Genomic DNA, 22,716 nt, shown 5'->3' with positions numbered 1-22,716 from the left:
CAATTGCTTGGCCTGCATTTGCTTGGGTTCAATTTATGTACTCTTTAAATGATATTCTGCGAAGCACAAAACGTCAGTTAAATGCCAATTTATTGGTACTTGGTCGAAGCTAATGTAAATTTACATTACAATTACATATATACCTAGATAAATCGTAGAACTGCCTGCCTATATAAACACAATATACATGCATATCATGTAAACGGATAAATCTAAATTTTAGTACTGACTCTCACGCACTCACACACGCGCATCAAGATTTTGGGAAGACATCCTGCCGCCGGAGTAATTCACACCATCCGGCCGCAAACACATTCACGCACACAGAGAGATAGATATTTGATATTAGCATAGAGAGAACTTAGATGCGTAAGAACTTAGCATACGTAATCGTCAGAAAACAAGAGCCAGCAAGGATTAAACATAAATTGGAAGTTCTCAGTATAGTTAGTAGGATCCGTTGAGTTTAGTTGTAGTCGTCGGTTGTCCCAGTGACATCCAGCTAGTGAGCCTGCCACTTGAACTTGGACTCCATCAGCCACTGTTGGCCCTTTCCGTAGCTGCAGGGACGCAGCAGCGGCGTGTTGGCATCGTCCCGCGTCGCCCGCTGTAAGCACTGACCCGTATTCGTGTGGCGGATCCACTTCTCCTGGACAATACATAGATAGTTTATAAATATTCAGTGCTGTTAATGGTTGAACACTCACCTCTGCATCGTAGACCCACTCCTGATTGCCGCCCATGTTGTGGCATCGCACCATATTCACGGGGCCATTGGAGCTGGATGCGTCCAGGCACAGATCGTCGGACATGATCTGCTGGCGCTTGGTGTAGGCAAACACCTGGTTGCCGCCCAAGCCATGGCAATAGCTGATGCCCACCTTCTCGTTGTACTTCCTGCCCATCGTGTCCAGGCAGGTTTCCGTTTCCGCATTGCGAATCTGTTGATTAAATATATACAAGTTAATGTTAAGCCACAATTTTAATGAGTTTAATGAATTTACCTCTCCAAGATAGTAATAATCCAGAGGCATTAAGCTCTCGGGATAAACGTTCTCCAAATACCAGCGGAAACTCTTGCACTTGAGGCGATCACGCAGAGCTTTGCGATCGCTGACATCGCCAGCCGAAGCCTTGCGAGCTCCTAAATTTATGCAATAAATTGTAAAATAAAGTAAAAAAAAAACAAAGGAAAAGTTAATAAAGGACATTCGGAAATATAAATTGAAAACATTTATGCTGGCGAGTGTTTTGTGTATTAGGTTCTAGGTGTATGTGTTTGTTAGAAAGGCAAGTTAAAGATGCTTTTGTGATCAAATATAATTACAAAAGATGTAAGATAAATACTATAAAATTAAGCAACCGCAAAAATTCTTCAAATTTAGTTAATACATTAAAAGCATGCAAATACCAGAACACGAATGCAGCCCAAAAATTACAAGCGTTTTAAAATACATTAACTGTGAAAGCAATGCCAATTATCTTATTTACAAGAGACTTAGACATAAACACATATATTAATAGTTTGGTGTTTTAATAAATAAAAGCTTAAACAAAAATCCATTACCAATATAAAATATTTACTTTGAGATTTATAAGTTGATGTAAGCTATAAAAAGGAATTTCAAGGAATGGGACATAATAAATAAGTCTCTTATTAACCACTCCCACTAAATTTAATTTTCTTTAAACCTTTTCTCGTGATTATTCCTCTCCAAAACTATAAATTTTTGTTTTTTGGGGGCTGGTGGTAAATGGGGACGCAATATAGGGGACAAAGACAAAAGGCAGCAGGTGTGTGTTTTTATAGGTGGTGGTGTTGGTTGAAACAAGACCAGAACGGTACTGAGAAAATGGCACGAAAACAACACAGAGAGAAATAAATGGGAATCGGGAAACCAATAAAACAAAAACATTTTTTGCAAATCAAAGATAAAAGGTGAAGAAAGAAAAATATTTCGTGGCTGGATTCAGTTGATTGATCGGTGGTTTGCTATATATATTTTTTTTTATATATATTGTGGATTGGATTTTTTGGTCACGGCCATGCCATAAATCATAAATATTGATATATATATTTATTAAGTGTATGTGTATATAGACATTGCATAATGCTGGGGGCGTGCTGCTTGCTCGAGATAAATATTGTAGTTATATTATGCAGAGATATATACGGAACAAAACACTATTTAAGAGACAGACAATAGAAATTAGAGAGTGGAGGAGAAATAACGTGAGAATGAGAGAGAAAGTGGAGGAGCATTCTGTTGTTTGTTTTGTTGGTTTTCATAGATTTTTTTTTTTTTTTGTGATTTTTTAATTATTTTTTTGTGTTGTAGTTTGTTAACCTGGATAAAAACTGTAGTAGAACTCTTTCCAGTCGTCCAGCCAAACCTCGACCAGACGGGCATTATTGTGATTGACAATCTCCGTGGTGCCGCCGGGGAAGGTGTACGGCGTAGATTTGCGAAACACGTGACCCACACGGGAGCAGGGCGCGATCTCGAGCACCCCTCCGCACATCCACACCTGGATTCGCGCGATTATGGGATGGGTTTTTGCATAATTCGTATCGGGTTTGTCATTGTGGATTTTATTTGTGTGTGTTTGGTTGATATTTTGACAATCGAGCAGTACAATCGAGCATTTTGGTGGTCAAGGAGTGGACGAAAAAGATATACACAAAGATATATAATATATAGAAAGCTGTTTTGTTAAAGAGCGGTTTTAGCCAAGTCTAGCTTGCTGTTTTGCCACAGCCCTAAAACCAGCAGTTTCTAAACGAGCTAAGACCAAGGGAAGATGGCTTTAAATCTAAGCAACATCCAGAAGAAAACGAGATAAAGAGCGTTCCCTAAAGTTCAAGATTAATTTGAGGGATTGCCAAGCACTTTGTTTAAAAAAAAAAAGGGAAAAGGAATTTGTTCTTCGACTTTTTAAAAAAGTTAAAACAATTTGTTATTTATATCAAATTTGTCCTTTTAAGGAAAGCCAATTTCTTTATCTTCGAACGGGAATCTAAAACCAATAACATTTTTTCCTTTTCAATAAGATATAGCAAAGTGCTTATCAAACCACACCCAACCCTCAAGGCAACCAGAATACAAAAAAAAAATGTCAACAAAATATTAAATATTAGTTACAACTTAAAATAATAAACTAAATATTATAATTAATTACCAATTGGTCAGATACTTAAAGCATAATTAATAAGCAACAAGTTAAGTTTATGTAAGTTATGTTTAGCTTAGGGTTTTCAAATCGGTTTTACTGGATAACTGGATACGTTAATACCTAGGCATCTAAATTATTCAACATTGGTGTTTAGTATTTGAGAGCATATGATATTATTTCTTAGTTAGCTGAGCTTGAATTCTTTGATGAACGATCATGAGCATGAGAAACTGAGAAGAATTTAAAGAACATCGAGAAGAATTTCATTGAGAGAAATCATAAGGAGGAAACATACTAATTTGGTTATGCCAGTGCGGTTATAAGAAAGTAAGTTGATGTGTTCTGCCATCGATTTGGGAGCTCGCTGAGCTACATGAGATATTTAAGGATATCTAGTTAATTATATGTATATATTATTAGGTGGTTACACAAAATCATTGGCTATATATTAGTTTTATGCTCAAAAAACATATCAGCTTGATTTAATGTTGTGTGTTAGTGTTTTAGTGGGGGACCTCTTTTCGAAAAGTGTGTGTGGGTGTGTGTGTGTGTTGTTTTTCTGTCTGTTAGCGTTTTGAAGCCAATTACAAATAGAAAACGATTAATTCTTAAAGTTAGGAGTTAGATGCACGCAATTTAAAATCGACTTGTGGTTGGTTGGAATGTTATTTGACTGTTTTAAATTTGTTGATTGTTTGGTGGTTGTTGTTGTTGTTTTGCGAACCTGTGCTCATCGAATAATAGAAATCACGCCACTCGTCCAGCCAAACTTCGGCCACTCGTGCGGCATTGTGGAGCACAATTTTGGCCACACCGCCGGGGAAGGTGTACGGCGATTTGTCACGGAACACGTGACCCACGTGGGAGCAGGGTATTATTTCTAAAATGCCTCCGCACTGCCAAATCTGCGGGTTATCATCGATGATTGTTGTAATGGTTTGTGTTTTTGTGAGTACAAATATTTTTAGATCAAATTTAAAGACTTAAATTAAAATGTTTCAATAATAATAATAAAAAGAAAAAAAAAAAAAAAAAAAACGAAATCTTAGATTTATGCAAAGAGCTGAATTTGTTTTGCGACTTGGCCTGGCAGCTAAGGAAAAAAAGTTGAAACAAAACAAAAGAGAAAACGGGAAAAGCTATCTGCAAAATGCTTTGATTTGATTGCCTTACACGGAACGACATTTCCAGATTCTCGCCGCCCCAGATGTCCATGCCCTCGTCATAGGAACCAATCTCGTAGAAGTAATCCTTATCGATGGAGAACAGGCCACCGGCCATTGTTGGAGTACGCAATGGAGCAGTTCTATCGTTATTCCTGCGCGACATTTCTCGCGAGGGCACTCGGTACCTAAAAGAGGATTAAATGGTTATTATAAAAGGATTACCCTTTTGACCAGGAAACTATTCACACTCACCATCTGAAGTTGAGCTTCCAGTTGAAACCACCCCACGTGGAATCCGAGGCCGTGATATACTCGAACGACTCATCGGAAATCACATCAATGATGGGACACACAACCGTTCGACGATTCTGCACAATCCGCGCCAGCAGCGGCTCCAGCCAACCCTCTGTGCACTCACAATGGGCATCCAGGAAGGTGATTACCTCACCACTCACATGCTCGGCTCCCAAAAGACGTGCCCGTATCAATCCGGAACGCTTCTCTGTGCGGAGCACAAAGGTCTTCACCGGCAGCTTGGCCACATAATCCTCCAACTGTTTGCCCAGGAAGTCTGTAAAGTGAGATAAATCAGAAGATAGGTAATTAAGTAATGAAGCTTTTTAAAAATAGATATTATATGTTTAGGTGAAAAGATTACACTGCCAAACGTGTTTAGGGTGTAGCGACTTATAACTATGTTACTAGAGATCACTCTAATTTCTATTTATTTATAATTAATTTTTGATTCTAAGGCGTGGTATAAATAACTACATTTATTGTTTGATTTAAAATATATTTTATTGTGGCGCATAACATTAAACTTAGATGCAATTCTTTTATTAATTTAAATGTCATTAAAATGTCCATCATATTTTAAGTAAAACTAATGTTATGTTTTTTTTAATAGACCGCAAAATTACAATTACTGCACGGTATAAAAATATACTTAGATAAGTCTCTTCTAAATTTATTTTTATACAAAGTCTTATTTTGTTGTCCTGTGATGTTGCATTTCTACACATTTGAGAGATTTCAAGCACCTCATGGATATCGTTAACTCACCCCTTTCGCTGGCATCGTCCACCAGGATGATTTCCTTGAGCAGGGCACGCGGCGAGCGATTGATAACACTCCACACCGTTCGCAGCAGGGTCGTCCAGGCTTCGTTATGGAAAACTATCACAATGGAAGTGGTGGGCAGCTTAGAGGCATAATGCTTGCGGCGGCAACTAAAAGAGGGTTTCGTTTTAGGAACCAGTTTAACCAAAGGATTAAACACTCTCACCCCTCATGTCGCACATCGGTCAGCGAGCGATTCAGCGAGATCATGTCACTGGCCAACAGATTAAACTGGTTCTCCTTGAACTTCTCCTTCATGAGATCCTTCATGTCGGCGGGTATTTTCACCGGTTTGCCCATCTCGCCCGGTTTACCCTTGGCCTCCTGGACGGATGGTGCCAGGAACCATTTCTTTAGCACCACGCTGGGATAGGTCATGGAAATGCCACCCGGCGCAAAGCCCTGGCCCATAATGAGAGCCGATCCCGAATCTCCATCCAGGGATTTCTCCGTATTGATCTCATTATCGTCTACCAACTGGTTGTCATCCACCAGGCGTTCGGCATTGGGTAACTGGTGATAAACCATTTTTTATGCAATTGGAATATAAGTAAAGTGTTAAGTATTTATGTAATAATAGGGGTTAAATTTTTTTTATTTGACCTAATAAAAAAAATTTAAATATGGATAATTAAAAACAGTATCTTTGAAATAAATCAAAAAAATTTAATTTTAAAAGTTTATTTTCAATAAGTTCGGTTTCAGATACTATAACTCGTTTAATAAAACATCATTTAAAATTTTAAACTAATGGATCATAAAGTTTTAATGTATTTTTCTAAAGGATTGAAAAAGTGGCCAACGAAGCGTTTTATAATTATTGTTCTTTCAATTGATTCTTTTGAAAGATCCTTTTTCGTGTTATGAAGATAGTAAATTCAAAGATAAAGCTCACCTCCACATCGTACTCCCCGGATCGCTTGCATCGCCATCCATCCTTGCCGATGCAATCCGAATAGCGGGCGATGAGGACGAAGTCGAAGATCACCCAGACCAGCGAGGTGAGCAGGACGATTCGGCAGGTATTGGAGCGCATGCGCCCGCGCATTTTGCGTGTGAAGGTCGAGAAAGTCATGATTATTTTATAATCTCTGTTAACTATCGTTGGTGTCTAGGAGGCTATAGTCTGCGGATTTTGGCGAATTGGGATAATATTTTGATGATGTGGAACCAAAATCTTGGATTAGTGCGGGGCGATCATGTTAGTACCCTGTTTTTTTTATATTTGTTGACGATATGTTGATGTGGGTTGTGCCTTGTGTTTTAAACTGTTGGTTGTTGATTGGTTGGTTGTTTATCAATCGTTATCAGACTTTTATCGCTCCCTCAAGCGTGAAATGTTATTAATTTTTCTGTAGTTGTTCTTGTTGTTGTTGATTTAGTTGTTGGCACATATGGGAGCTCCTCTCGTCTCGTCTCCCTCTCTCTAGCTGTCTGTCTATGTGTCTCCCTTGCACTCTCGCTCATGCTAGCCCTTCGGTTTGACCTTTGACTCCGGTTTCGAGTTCCTATTGCCGTATCCTCTCAGTCCATGGAGACGATTTCCAGGTCCAGTATCGCCTCGGAAAACTCATTCCCGGACCACTTTCAATATTACGCTATCAGTTCGCTCCGCTTTTGCAAAAAAAATTAAGACCTTCGTTATTATTAGACTGCAAAGAAAGGAGAAGAGAAAACAATAAGCATCATGATAAATTATTTTGATATAATGAATAAGTGGGGAGGGGATAAAAAAAAATGAAAGTTATGAATTCATATCGCTGCCGTGATTTATTTCTATACGGTAATAATCGAATAAGCGCTTTTTATTAGCAAATAGATACACAGATAATTGAGCTCAATTTATTTTAGTGTTGTGTATTTGTTCCGTTTGTTATTTTTTGACCAATTTATTCCCAATTGGGCTAAGAGCATATGTTAGCAATTAATATCTATAAAAATTAATTATGAGATAATATCAATTTGATTTGATCTCAATGTTAGTGAGGTAATATTTCATTTGAGATTGCAATGTATCTTTGCATCTTTGGTAGCTTAAAGACAAGTCGTGTTAATTGACGTGTATCTAGCAAAATGCTAATAAAAGCATGTTAATTGCTGCAACTACACGTTAATTAAAGTGTTAAATATAAAATATAGAAAGATTTATCTACAATATTAAAGGGAAGAATATTTACATCAGAAAACATTACAGAACATATTATATTTATTTGTCAATAAAAGAGAAAGGAATGCACGGAAATGTGAGAACGAAAAACTTTTACAGGAAATATCATATGAACTGAAACAGGCAGTCAAATAAAATTGATTTATATTGACATTTTCTTTGGTGCCCTGTTCGATTCCCCATGCGAAAACATCACAAACATGTACATATATCCCAAATGCAAATGGCGAAATCTCTGCAACGATAAATCGCATCAAAGCTTAACTTTCAATACCTTTTTTCCGGCTTGAATCTCTTTTTTTTTGCTGGATCCCACCGCGGAATCTCTAGCGCTTTGCACACCAAAATGCCAAAGGCAAGATGAAGCAGAAAGAGGAGAAAAAATATACAGTTTTTTTTTTGTTTTTCTCCAAATGCCGTTTTGGCCAAAAATTCCATTGACAAAGGTCATAGTCGCAGACAAAAACAACAAACAACGGCAAGACAGGCAGCATCACCTCCAACAACAACTTCTCATGCCAAACAAGCTGTCAGAGCGAGAGAGCCAGATAACTGGAGTGACAGAGAGGGAGAACGAGTACTAGCCAAAAGCGCAACAACTCTTAACGGTATTTCGCCGGGGCTTTTCAGGCTTAAAACATACCCTTTCAATAGGGTATTAGTCATTTTTATAAAACTTATGATTTCTTCATTATTGCTCTTTTAAATTTATTTAAGATCACTTGTTTTGGCAAATATGGATCCATTTTAAGATCAATGTTTTAAATAAAAACTTTAATGTCTAATAATTGATATGATCAAAAATAAAATAATATTCTTTTAATGGCCATATATTAAGCATATTCCTAATAGAATGCAACATTCTCGCTCTTGCTACCAAAATATGTCCAGCACTAGCAATAAATAGCCCTTTAACAACAATATACACTCAATAAGGGTATATTAAGTTTCGGACGTTCAATTCATTTAAGTTTTTGCATCTACCATTTTTTGCGCACATAACGTGCCTTTGAATCATTCATAAGGCATGCGACGTCAACCTCGTTGAGCGGCCAACTAGACAAGACTACGAGCCTGGGAGTTGGTAGTCGGAAAAACCAGTTTTTCCCACCATCTGACATCACGTTACGTGGAGCACACGCACACCATCACCATCATCATCATCACCACCACTACCACCACCACTTGGCAAGGCTGCCTAAAGGGCAGATGCAGATGGCGATGGAGAAGTGGGTGGTTTTGGGGGCTGAGAGGAAACATCACTCTGCTTAAATATGCAGTTGCATGTGCAAGACAGACCCCAAAAGAGGCAAACTTCAGTGGCGCTCACTGGAGAGCCCTTTCAGCCATGTCAAGCCATCAATAATACATTTAATAACAAGAAAATGTGAAATATGAATTCCAGTTTTTATAATTATCCATATGGGTAAGGGTAAAACTGTAAATAAAAGCCTAGAAATCAAAGGGGGTGCACAAAAGTACAATTTAATTTAAACTTTCAATGCCCCGCAAAACAATTTAGCAACTCATTGGGATTTCACATTTGATAAATGGTAAAAAACTTGCACCATTTATTAGATTGCTTAATAACTGACCCAGCCAAAAAAAAAGAAGGAATAACTATTACATCATGGCAAATCATAAAAAAAAAACCCATCTTTACACGGCTGTCAAAAGGAATTTTCACTTCAATTCGATTTGTGTTTGCTGTATTTAAATTAATCAAATTGAAACCGCTCGGTTTCACGGTTGTTTGTTCTGCTGCCATTCATTTGCATACATATTCCACTGTAGACAATTTAATTACAATAATGTCAAATGAATACATTTTACAATTTCAGAGTTCTGCTTGAAAAGAGCATAATTGGTATGGTAAAATGTTGAAATTCAATTATTCCCACATATGTATCGTAATGGATTGGGGGTATAATGCACATGGAGGTTGGGGTAGCAAGTCACGCTTTGCGAACTGCTAATTGACAGGTAATCAGTTTAACTGCTGAAAACAGCAACGAATGCAAACAAATATTTACAATAATTTGTAGGAGAAGGTGGCAAAAAAAAAAACAAGAGTAAAATTCCATTAAGAATTAATCACTTTTGCTGCACTTCACCGGAATCTATTGAATCTAAGAACTAATTGGATTATTATCTGATGACCATATTTATTAAATCTACATTATAACTTAATTATATTGCAATTCAAAGCAATTGAAACTACAAGAGGATGGCGATTAGTTAGCAGAATTGAACAACCGTTTCTAGGCAAATGTGCACAACACACTCACAGTGTTTTCTCGATTTGTGGTACATGCAGCATGAATAATGAAACATTCTGGGCTATTGAATGCCAAAATACTCTCAACAAACAACATTTGATGGCTAAGTAAGTATTTCGCCCTTTGACGTGTAATTAAACACTTTAAAACAATAATTTGAATAGATGTTTAACTTGATTGGTTTTATGTTTGTTTAAAACTTACTCCATATTGAAAAGTTTTACAACCGCTCTAGATAAAATTAAAATCCAAAAACAACAAACAAGCTTTTTAATAACTGAAATGAGCAGAAAGTTTATTGAAGTTGCACTGTTCTCAGCATTTAATTGGTGCCAACTCTTGAGTTACTGTTCAGTCGCAGTGCCGACAGCAATTGATGATTTATGTGTACGACAGTCGACTTCAATTGTTGCCGGCTTCTGTTGAACTGGAGCTTTGATTTCTGTCTCTCAATAGGATTTTATATATACGTGGGTGGCCCTATTGATAAGTATTTAATGTTTGTCAGATTCTTCGCCCTGCTGCTGCAGCCAACATTTTTTTTTATTTAATTTAATTTTCCAGGATTTTAATTAAAATAGAGCGCGCTGCGAGCTCAGCAGTGCGCAAAAATTCGCAGCACGTAACATTGAAAAACTGTCAAAGTGCCATAAATTGAAATATTCCGGTGTCATCAACCACTCCCCCCCCTTCCGCTTTTTCTTGGCCCCTCGGCTTCTTTCTTGGTCGGGTCCACAAAGCGGAAGCTAACATTTTTTACAAGGGCCAAAAGAGTGTGGGTGGCCTTTGGGTGAGAATGGCGCTGCTGAAAGCTTTTCAAGCTGCGCTGTTTATTGCCACTGATAAGGCGGATGGGGGCGCCAATGGGCGTGTCACGCCAGCTATGTACAGTAGTGGCTCGAAGATTTTCCAACTTTTCGCTTTCAAACGTTTATAATTTGCCAAAACTTTTTATTTTATGAAGTCGAGCTCTCGTAACCTAGTTATAAGTTTTTGCAAAACATATTCTCAACAGGAAAAAGTTTATGAGGATTTAAAACATAAAACTGGATTTCATTTAATTTTAAAGCTTTATAAACACAAAAATAAATCAAAGCCATATAAGGGTGGCTTTTCGTTTATTATTTCTTATATTATATTAGAAATATTTAACTTAGTATATGGAAAAGTTAAGGCAAAATAGGAATTAAATGATTCAAGCAAATATTGATATATATTCTGGTTCAGAAAAATAAAGTTAAGTTTATTTTTTACCTATTGACTTTTGTGTAAGTATCTTATTAAAATTTATAAAAAATGTTATATTTATAACATTTATTTGCAGGCACTGTAGATGAGCTTGTAAGCGTGTTTCAACTGCACTTGGACCCGAAAACACTTAGCACGCTTGTTGAGTGTGTGGCGCGCACTTAAAAAAGCGCACAGCAATTAATTTGATGAAAATCTGTGTCAGCTTTTACAAGAAGTTCTCAAACACGATGCGGAAGCGATGTGAAGCGGCGATAGCTGCATAATGTTCACAGATCGAAACTGTTTGAAAGTGATGTGTTTGTACGTATGTACATCCAAACACAATATATTATTAAGCACTCAGTGAAAATCTGTGCATGATGGCAATCAATTTGTAGTAATTTATTAATGAATTGGCGGCTGTGTTGGCGAAGGTCATGTCCCGATGGTGACAAAAAACAATCAAAAGCAGCAGGCAGCAGAGCCAATAAACGAGGGCAACAACTATTGTGACAACGCTTACAAAATGAAATTGTAACACAAAATGCAATTAAGAGTGCAAAAAAAAAGCAAATGAAACACTAACAGCAAAATAAAAACAAACGAAAAAGGCGCACAGTGAAAACAATTTGGAAAACGTAGGCAATTAAATGCAATTAATGGAATTGTACAATTATGAGAGTAGTTTGCTGACCCGCTGGTGACCATTCCATTTGCTGCCGGACCGGTTTAACATGGGTTTTCATTTTTTTTTTGCATACAATCCAACATGGGAGCAATTTTTATTTTGTTCACACATAAATCTCAATTTACTGTAGGAAATCTGAACAGATATTTTTCCCACTTTTCTATTTACATTTTATAATAATTAATAAATTATTTTATTATTAAAATTTGCCTGCAACACGTCTGAACATAAAATGTTGACTAATAGGCGGGCATCATAAACGCTACAACTTGACTTCCAGGCATTATTTTATTATTTTGCATACCCCAAAACAGGTTCCACACACATAAATTCATCATCCCATTGCACCAGCATACTCTCAACTTATAAATCACCCGACTTTAAGTTGGGCAGAGAAAATATTTTGTATAATTAAGTAGACTCGTTTGGAGCACACTTCAACAACAAGTCGCGCCAAACTGAAATAAAAAATTACACATAAATTTCAACAGTGTCGTTTTTTCGGGGGTAATGGGGGGTAATTCTCGTTGTAGGCGTCTGGGGGCCCTGCACTTGGAACTTTAATGATCTGTGGCTGACTGCCAGAAGTTCTGGAAACTCTGAAACCCTGACTCTTGGATGTGCCTGATGTGAAAGGCGCGTAATTTATATTGCACACAAATAAAATTTATTTCTGTTTCATGTTGGCATGCAGAGAAGCGGTAAGCCCAGGGAATGATACAAATTAGCGCTATAAATACGCCCCACTTTTACACATACACACAGGTTCCACAATCCACAGACCGCTCCGGTCTCGGCTTCTGGAGTCATAAAAACAAATGCGATGCCAAGTCCGTCCGGCAGGTTAATGAACCAAGACGTCGCCGACGACGGCGTTGACGATGACGACGCCTCGCTATTTCAGCTAATAAAATGCTAATTTTCCCCACTCAGCTGGCGTTTTTTTTAAACATATTCGGACTTCCCTAAGTAGAATTATTTGTATACAGTTTAAGTTCTTAGAATAATAATGGAGATAAATAGGATAAAAGCTTATTTTGACATTGAAAGGGTATAATACATATTTAATTGACGATTTATGCAATTTAATTTAATTAATTTATAGGTTTAAGTCATAATTTTTATGGAGATCAAAAAAAATGTGCTTTTTTTTATGACCACTACTGAATTTAATAAGCGATTATTTACAAGAAACGTAAAATTTTATCACCAACACCTTACTCGTTTCAAGTTAGAGAAGCTCCACTGTTAAGCAAACCTAACTGCTGATAAAATCCAGCCGTGTTCTGATATGGGAATAGCAATTAAAAAGAGTCCCCAAAGAAGTGCGGAAAAAAAAACGTTTCGTCTGGGGAACGTTAGTGACTAAATGGGAGACAACAACAGGTTTTCAAAGGATTTGACATACTTGTTTAAATTTAAATAATGGTGTGTGCTTGACAAAAAAAAAATAAACCCAGCTGCTTCAAAAATGTATTTGTTTGCCGTTGTCAGGTATTTAAATTTAAACTCAGGTAAACAGACAAGTAAATGCAACGTTAAACAAATTAGTCAAATACAAAAGTAATTCATTTGAATTGCCCTTTGGTGGGTAGGCATCAATCAATATAAATGGACAAAGCCATAAAAATTGCTTTGAAGATGAGATTTTCCCGCCGACCAAAGAGAAAATAAATGACATCGAATTAAATAGGAATTTTCGAGAGGAAAACCGAGAAAATAAGAGGGTATGAAAACCTGTCGCCAAACGAAGAGAAATGTGTCGAAATACGAAAATTGACAACTGAATAATGTATCTGGATATGGGGACATTATCATCATCATTATCATTTGCAACCATCAGCGGTCCCAGGCTCATAAAACGGATTTTTGCGCTAATTTTTCTGTCTTTCCTTCTCTTGAAAACTTTTGGCGCAAGAAAAAAAATAGATTTCATGACTCGCATTTTAATTAAAAGTAAATAGAAAGAGAAACAGTGGGTAATAGAAAAGGACAAAGAATCGGAGCTTAATGTTTGGCATGTGTACACAGTAAAAATTCAGTAGGACTTTGGTATAATTTATAGTAAATCAACATTTATAGTAAATCTTTGATCAGTGTATCATATCTGTCAAAGTGAGGATTGCCATCTTGGACCAATATTGAAATAAGTAATATATTGATGTAAAATATAAAAAAAGCTTTCGGTGTACCGAAAAGAAAGGAAAGTAAAATAAGAAAAAAGAATTCAGTTGTGTTAAATGTAGCAGAAGAGGATAAGTAAGAAGCGGGGGCGTTTAGAAAGCAGAAATATGCTAAGCGACCCGGCGTTTGCAAAGCAATTGCTCATTTACAGTACTCGAGTTCTTTTTTCTGCGGCGTTTTTTATTTAAAACAAACTTTGCATTTTTTTGTTTTTTTTTCGTTTTTTTTTTATACCACTTTCATGCAATTTGTAAAACTTTGCACGAAAACAAGGCAAGCAAAAAAGCCTGCGCATAAAGGGAGACAAATAAGTGGAACAAACGAAAAGTTTTTCGAGGTTTGACATTTGGCACAATGGTAATTCTATTTGGACCATCATTGGGTGGGCTCGAACTCGCACCCGGAAAACCTCCCGTTTACGCTGGACCCGCATCATTAATTTGCTGTTGTTTCGCTTTGTTCTGCCCCTAATTATGCCCAGCAGCTTGGGATTAGGCCAATTATGCATTGAGAAAGGTTGACTTAATTAAATGGGAACATAATTGCTGTATGGAAAATTTGAAAACTCGGGTGCTTTATTTGTACAAATTAGTTTCAGTTGCATTGTTAGCTAATTATAAAGTGATAAATTAACAGTTTAAACAAATTGAAACAGTAAGTGTAAAGAAAATTTTACAATTTGAAATTGCATTAAACGGCACGTGTGTAATTTCTTTGTCATAAACTTTTTAAAAATTACAATACTAAATCAAATGAAAGTCCTGAAAGTATTATAAACACATCTATGTGGCAATATAAATCCTTGGATTATTTTCTATGAAAATTAACTAAGCTTCGTTACCCAATTCTCAATAATGGCATTTCTATATAAATGAATTCTTGGCCTAGCACAATTCAAATAGATTTCAATTTAAACACGGCAAATCCAATTCAATCGTTAAACTAGTTTACGAAATTAAATCAAAGCAGGTCACTGAGTTTTCGAATAAAAAAAGCCCCCAACCACCCACTCTTATCACAAAAACCAATCACGCATGAACGCACTCGGGAGTAAGAGATGCGCCGGGGAGAGGTGGGAGGAAATGGGGGCGTGGACGTGATTCTACTGCTGTGCGGTTTTTCGAACCATCGGCACACCCTACAATCTCCTCCTCTTTATTTTTGGCGGAATACTTCCTTCCCATCCACACACACACACAAACACAGGCCAATCTCTCTTTGTGCCATTAAAATGTTATTTCCTTATTATTGCCTTGACTTAATCGTCTTCCTTGCCAGCAGCAGCCTGAATTCCTCCTCCGATTCCTCTTTTTTCCTCGATGTCCCACTTTTATCGCACTCTCTTCTCGACTTACACGTATAGGGGACAATGCGTTCCCTACAGCCGCATATATAAACACTTGGGGTCGCAATTATAGTAATTCAGTTTTTTATGTTTTTATTTTGAGTTATTGTTTTACAATATTTAGGTTTCATAAAATAATTTATGGTCCCTCATGTTGTTATAGGTTTATAGGTTTACGGCAGATATTTCAAAGACAAGCCCACATATCATTCACTTAAGAACTCACCTTTGTGGGTAATAATCAACAATTTGATTTTCAAAAGATAACATTGTCCGATGGATAATATTTTTTTGCCAAATATAAATTAAGTGCTATTATCTTGACCAGAACTGTAGGAACATATGAGTGACTGACGGACTTTATCCCCATTTCCAGTCGGCTCCTCGTTTTCATGTGATGCGTGTCCATGACAATGGAATACAAATTTCTATGGCACACATTTGCTTATTTCTGCTCCCTTGGTTTTTTTTTTTTTTTTGTTTGGTTTGAAAAGGGAGCTTACACAACCTCATAATCTTCAAGCGGGCGCCACCACAACAAACTAATGCAAAGTGCCAGACCCACAAACACTATGCCAAAGAATTTCTGAGTCATCGTTGCGCATTGTGATTATAATGGGACAACATCTGCAAGGGAATTTAAATTTAAAGAGAATATTCCACAATATATGATGAGATATACTAACTAACTAATAGTGAGAAAAATATTTGAAATTCATCAAGCTGAAAGCGTTTGGTTTCAACTTTATTGGGGTGTGAGGAAAAAGAGATGAGAACTCTTTGGTAAATGTAAAGAAAAGTTTCTGAACAAATGTCCGCAAACACAAAAGTTATTTAACAAGTATTTACCCAACAATACATTGTGGGACGAGGAAAGAAGAAACAAATTTAGTACTTTAATTGAAGCTTATATATGTAAATGCTGTTTCGGGATTATAAAGAATATATACAAGTAAAGACCAAGTTATTAAGTATTGAGTGCCTTTGAAATTTGTTCAACAAACCCTTGGTTTTTTATTGAATTTGTTTTAAAGTTTTAAATTAAGCCGAAGCTTTTCGGTACACTTCTTAGTCATAAAGAGTTAAAAAGTGTCTGGTTACGAGTTTATAAAATTAATGTCTGCATAAATTAATGAGTAAGATTAACAATGTGGCAGAAGCCACATTTGTTTGCGTAATTTATTTTTGCAATTTTGCATGCCATTGTTTCACTGGTTCTGTTCATCGTTGGATGATGGTGCGACTGTCAGTCGGCTTATCTGTTGTGCAAATGGCATTGGGTTCCAACCCAAATTGATTGGAAACAAGACACAGAGGCGGAGAGCACATGTGGCATGTGCCATTGAACTAATTAAAACACCTTGCGTAACCGTTTGATGCCACTTAACCGGCAGACATTGTAATTAGCACGATGGAGGAGCAATCATAGTTAAGTTAACTTTTGTCCCCGACACACGTGAATGTGAAAATATTAAATTTAGGAGTGCAAAATTATGTTAGGTAAATGTTATTTCAATGTTGAGTGTGCTTCGCCGCTATCGCTATTCGTCGAAGGCGAGTGCCTCAGATAACAGAACATTCTTTCCGGCTACTTTTCATGCACTAATAGTTGATCAGAATTTATAGGGCCACCATCCAGCAAAACCACCTGGGCACCACCCACTCTAGCAACCCACCCGCCCGTTCACGATTTGCATTGCACCCAGTGGAGCTGCGTTGCCAACCTTGGTAAATATGCTGCGCTGGCTGCTGCGTTTTGGACCTTTGTTGTTGATGCAGCTATTGTTGCTGCTAGCTAGCGCATTTGGTTAATCAGCGTTGACAACTTGGCTTTTTTCTGGGCCAATCTGGTTATTTCCAAGGTCTTTGGATGCGTAAATCCACATCGCACTTTGTGGCCAACCACAAATTTGGTTTGATTTTCAAATTGATTGGTTAGTTTGCAGTTATTTGCAATAAGGAAATATTTTAAAAATATTTCAGCCAATAACTAAGATTTTTTTTTCTAATTACTTAACTACACCACTTTTGCTTAAGTTCACATATAAAATCAACAAGTATCTTTAGAAAACTTTACACATACGAATTATATAAACATTCTTTAAATTTCTATAGTAAAAATTATTAAAAAACCTCTAAAAACTTTGTTTTATTTTATTCTACAAACTAAATAACAAAAAAAATTTTTCTCTGAAGGTAATGTTTTTCTGAAGTTTTAAATAACTTACTAGTTTAATCTTTTTTAACATCATCTCTAGAGAAGCAACCTTTTATTAGGAGAAAATAGAAACTGGACAATTTTTATTAGCCACCGTTGTTTTAATTTAGCATTTCTGGCGGTGCTGCTTGGCTGGTTGGCGCGCTCCAGTACGATTCGGTTTGGTTTTAGCGGGGTCTGGGTTCGGGTTTGGGTTTGGGTTTGGGTTTGTGTTTAGGTCTGGGCCCGGGTTTCGGTTGGTCTTTGTCAAGTTCGACCCTGGGGGCATGGCTCATAAATTTCCCGCTGCTATTGCAATATGAAATATATGCAACATAATTGAATTGCGCCTGTGTAGGTGCAGTGTGCGGCGTACTGTTAATTTTTAATTTATGCTCATAAATAATCAAGGCATTTTCATTAGACAACAATTTAAAAGAGAATGAAAAAGGCAACTGATGGGGAAAAAATGCAAAATCACGGGCGAAAATGAAAGAAAAAATTGTATAGAAATGGGGAAAACAAACGAGGGAGGTATAAAGTTTTTTATTCAATAGTTTCATAAACAGTTGTTAATGTCATAGCCGCAAAGCTGTTTTTGTCGGGTTCGCCATTATTTCACAGCCCTGACTATGCGTTTCATGCCTTATTTTCCAAGACAAGAATAAGTTTTACAGTATACAAACATTCTTGCAAGAATTCCTCATATTTCCTTCTTAAAAGTGTAGCACAAAAATGTTTTTCATACCTTACAAAAAGAATAAGACATAGAAAACAGCGATAACAAAAAGAATTTCTTGTCTACCTTCCGGCTTATAAACATTTTTAGCCTACTTAAGAGCCAAAAATAGAAATAAAAGTGCTACATTTGCGAAATAGATTCTGTTGCTGGTGTTAAATGCCGCGTAATCATTTTCGGATGCCCATAAAAGCGCAACTAAAAGGCGTTAAAAAAAAAGTGGGGAAAAAGCGAGGGAGTCAGCAGGTGGAGTGCGAAAGCTGTGCAAATATACGTAGTCAGCTACGTCAGCTGTGCTTTAATGCCACTGGTGCGGGTCGGGGTCTATATCTGTGTATCTTGTGACATTCGAAACAGCAGCTCCGAAAAACGAGCAAGAAAAACAAAACGAAATAAGGCCAATGATGCTTGTAATTGTAGCTCCAGTTGGCACGGCTCCACTCTTGTTGGTTTTGCAACTGCTGCTTTGCTGGTGTGTTTTTAAACCAATTTCGGCCCCTTCCCCACCACTTTTTTTTTTTTTTTGACTGTTTCTGGCCATGGCGGCCAATTGCAATTTCAAGGCTGCAACTCCGGCTCAAGCACTCCATCTTCTTTGCCACCACATCGCATCGCATCGGCATCGCATCGCCCACATGCGCAAACAAGTCTTAAAAACTCATTAACGTTTAATAATGTGATGGCATGGCTGAACACTGGCCACTGTCACCAAGAGTTTTGCGATACTAAGATTAATATTGCTTATTTGTTAGTTTATATCATAAGTTACAATATCCAAAATGATCTATACATTCCCTTTCTTATAATCAAAGAGTATATTAAAACTACTTAGATGATATTAGCTATGGAATACTAAAAAAAAAAGAAGACTTTCTTTCTGTGCATCCAATGTTTACTGCCCCCGGTGCACACTTGCTGCACTCAATCAAGCTCAAAGCCCCAAAGAGGGTTGATATGGGAGGCTGGATGGAGGCTGGCGGTTGGCAAGGGGCTAAAAACCCGAGATGAGTTGTCTTCATTTTGCCATGAGTGGCAGCAGCCAACTGCAACAGGGGGCCACCCATAAAAAGATGACAACGGCAAAAGCATCATTTTTGCTCTTCTGCCAACTAGCTTTTGGACGAGAAAGTGTCGTAGGAAAAAATTAATGACAAAGTTAGCTAATAAACTCTGACATACTCTGAAGTAGATGAAAAAGGCATCTTGAATAGGATAAGAAATAGGAAAGGTAATCATTGCAATTTTAGGATTGAAAGAATTTAATATACTTAGAAACTGCAAATAAAAATTATTAAACGAGCAAATTATGACAACTTGAGTAATCTGTCTTTTCAACTACTTCTGAAGAAACAGATTTATAAATCCTCATGCTGTTTGACATTGAATTATCATCAGAAAGAAGATAAGAATATAAGATTAATAATCAAGTTGCCGCTAATTTTCCTTTGAAGAAAGAAAGACAGAAAATCGGTTTCAATTAACAACTTCCCAACGAAGACTGTTCTTTAGCCCAGATTTCTTCCCTATAAATAGAACTTGAGCACAGAGACATGCCATCGAAAACTCGATCATGAGCAGGAAACTGTGTTTAAGACCAAGTCCATAGCATTTTGTCATTTCATCTGCGGTCAACTTTATCACTTTGTGCTGCCACACGAAAACGCAACAAAAAGCCGCAATGACAGTGCTATAAAAAAAATTCAGCTTCATCCTAGACAATTACGATAGAGTAAAACCCGCTTTACTACGGGGAAATCTTTTCTCGTACAGCATCGCACTTGTGCTCCCCATCTTCTTTTCTATACGCTGCCAGCCATAACTGTAGTTGCAGGTGTGTTGTATAGGTAGGTATACATATGTAGTTGTTGTAGTTTCGGTGTTAGCTCGGGGGAATTTACGGAGCGTTGATGGCTTTCTCCTCTAAGACTAGATTTGATAGAGGATAGAGATGGCCAGAGGAAGGGGTAGGGGTAGAGAAATGGATAACATTGCTACATTGCCATGAGGAGGTGGTGAACAAGAGCACGGGGAGATGATCTCTAGGCCATTAAGAGTGGCCAGCAAAAAAGTTTTCGTTTATTGGTGGCATGGGCCAGTTTTATAGCTTCATTTGCACACAACAACTGCTGCAGAGGCCGAGGTCAGGTTGGTCAGGTATGTATCTAAGATAGGGGGCAGGTGGGCGAACAGTGGGCGTGGCTTATTAGCAGGGTGCAAGGCGGATCGCTGTTCCTCAAGCGGAACGGTAGCCAAAAGCCTTCAGCGGCTTCTAGGTTATTGAAAGCTTTTAATAAGTTACTTAATTTTAGCGCAATTTCTTTAATCATTCAGAGATATTGTTATTTGTTAGTTCTCAAATTAATACAGAATTAGAATTATAACAATCTCTCCTTTTGTTAAGCGACAATTTTAGAGTTTTCTAGTAGATAAGGCTTTACCCATGTGAGTAATACTTCGAAGAATTCGTGATTTTCGGGCAATCAGTATAAATTATATGAACTGCTTCCGCGAAATCTTTCCCACAATCAGTACTTTGTCTTTGTGTTTTCCTGCCATTAGCTCTCCCAAACGAAATATCACGATCCAAGTGAGCATTACTTTCTGCCTATCCGGTGGGCACTATCATCATTACAGTGCGGCCGATAAGTACGTGGCCCATTGTCATTAGCTGTGGGCACTAATTGCACGTGGAAAACGGCGACCTTAATGCATTCGGTTCCACAATGCAGCTGATAAAAAGAAATGCATTTGCAATGCCCGCATAGGCGGGGGAGAAACAAGAAAAAAAAAAAAAGAATAGCTTAGGAAAGTTGATATCCTCGCATACTTGAAATACAAAATGTACCTTGCTTCAAAAATATTTGACTTTAAATTTTGTATTTAATATATTCAATCGATTTTGAATGTATTATAAAAATCCATGATTTCTTTCCGATTTTTTAAGATTATATGTTTTTATAAATTATTAATTATCAGCCATTATTAAAAATGATTGGCATCAATGAAAGTAAACTAACGCCAATAAAATGTGTATCCTTGGGCTTATAAATTTATTTTAAAAGATACTACAAATAACGTATGATAAGATACAAATTTTTGTAAATACCAAATATGTACTTTTTGCAATTTCAATATACCCAAATATACTTAATAAGTAACGGGTACCAACCAGGAAAACTGCATTTAGCCAGAAAAACGAGAAGGCGAATCTTCAGCGGATTTTATTTACACGAACCGGTTTAATTGGCTCGACCTCCAATCAGAATCAAGTTCACCAACGCACTGGCATTAACAGCTCCAATAAGTAAATGCATGGGGGCAAAAATAGATGAAAAGCTGGATTGAAAATCGCTTACCGAAAGGGAAAATCTCTGGAAGCTGCAGGATGTAGGGATAAAACAGCAACAAAAACGATGCAGGATTAACGCGAGTCTTTTTTTTTGAGAGTGTGTGTATGTGGCGAATTAAAGTGACCAACAAAAACAGACACACACACGGACCGCTCACTAACTAACACACACACTTGCACGCACCGAGAGAAAGAGAGGGATAGAAAGAGCGGAGGGAGATTCGGAAATTGAACACGTTTGCCGCTACTCCGATTTCGATTCCGGCGGAGGGCGTAGTACCGCCCCTAAATTATGGGCGACCCGGTTTATTTACACGTCCGAATTACTTATATATACGTATGTATTATGGACCGCGCCTGCTGCACTTTCTACTACAACTACAACTCTCTGTTGCGTACGCGCGTGTGTGTGTGTGTGTATGTTTGTGTGCGTATCAAGTGCACACGTATGCATCTGCTTGACTGTGTGGGTGAATTTTATTTGTTTGGTGTGATTTTTTTACCCTAAAATTTTAAATCACACTTGCACTGCACAAGCACTGTTAATTTTCTTTTTGATTAATAATTAATTCATGCGCGACGCGACATATCCTCGTAGCAAAAAAAGTGTACGAAGAAGAGCGCCTGTGGGTTGCTTAAATAGATTTTTCAGGTTTCAGAGTGACCAAACGAAAGTCACTAAAAAAAGCCCGTGTCAAAAAGGCCCAGCTGAATAACGTTATCGATACATCGGTATGTTTGATGTTTAAATTTTGTTTATAAAATTTTTTAATATTTTGTTCTTGAAAATACTGCCTTGTATTTCCCGTTACCATTGTAAAGCAATATTAACGACTTATTGCCATAGAATTACTACATTCAGCACCCCAGAATAAAAAAATCTTTAAATGTTTTTGGGACGGTTGACGGAGAATCTGAAGAGTTTTTAATGTGCTTTGCAGTTAAATTGCTTAGATTTTCAAAACCTTTTTGTAATTGATCTTTTTCATAACAATAACTTCTTATTCCACTGTTTTATTAGAAAACAATTTAAACCTGAAAGCGGGAACAGTTATCCATTGAACTTTCGACTACATTTT

General features: G+C 37.2%; 1 protein-coding gene across 5 annotated transcripts; it reads right to left on the bottom strand.

Moving 5' to 3' along the window:
- Window positions 1-49: 49 nt before the first annotated feature.
- LOC108147957 (polypeptide N-acetylgalactosaminyltransferase 5) lies at window positions 50-22,286 on the bottom strand. Of its 5 annotated transcripts, XM_017274746.2 has the most exons (11): window positions 22,141-22,284; window positions 21,645-21,666; window positions 6,355-7,111; window positions 5,626-5,972; window positions 5,403-5,569; window positions 4,593-4,911; window positions 4,348-4,525; window positions 3,899-4,079; window positions 1,005-1,144; window positions 708-941; window positions 50-649 (listed from the first exon to the last, which is right to left on the bottom strand). In XM_017274746.2, exons 3-11 carry the CDS (start codon window positions 6,532-6,534, stop codon window positions 503-505), a joined length of 1,893 nt encoding a protein of 630 aa, XP_017130235.1. In that variant the 5' UTR covers window positions 6,535-7,111; window positions 21,645-21,666; window positions 22,141-22,284; the 3' UTR covers window positions 50-502. The 5 variants fall into 5 exon arrangements, with proteins under 5 accessions (XP_017130235.1, XP_017130236.1, XP_017130234.1 ...); XM_017274747.2 differs by lacking the exon at window positions 3,899-4,079 and adding an exon at window positions 2,349-2,529 and having other exon boundaries at window positions 21,645-22,286; XM_017274745.2 differs by having other exon boundaries at window positions 21,645-22,284.
- Window positions 22,287-22,716: the final 430 nt, after the last annotated feature.

Source organism: Drosophila elegans, unplaced genomic scaffold, assembly GCF_018152505.1.
Source record: "Drosophila elegans isolate 14027-0461.03 unplaced genomic scaffold, ASM1815250v1 contig_814, whole genome shotgun sequence".
Taxonomy (NCBI): domain Eukaryota; kingdom Metazoa; phylum Arthropoda; class Insecta; order Diptera; family Drosophilidae; genus Drosophila; species Drosophila elegans.
The sequence above is the reverse complement of the archived record's forward strand: the minus strand, read 5'-3'. Positions and strand labels throughout refer to the sequence as shown.

Bases quoted from the DNA above. Each gene is read 5' to 3' on its own strand.
- LOC108147957 (XM_017274747.2), bottom strand. From the start codon at position 6,534: ATGACTTTCTCGACCTTCACACGCAAAATGCGCGGGCGCATGCGCTCC. The intron at 4,526-4,592 runs GTGAGTGTGAAT...ATCCTCTTTTAG, and splicing joins TGGAAGCTCAACTTCAGATG to GTACCGAGTGCCCTCGCGAG. The intron at 2,530-4,347 runs GTAAGGCAATCA...GCGCGAATCCAG, and splicing joins ATCTGGAAATGTCGTTCCGT to GTGTGGATGTGCGGAGGGGT.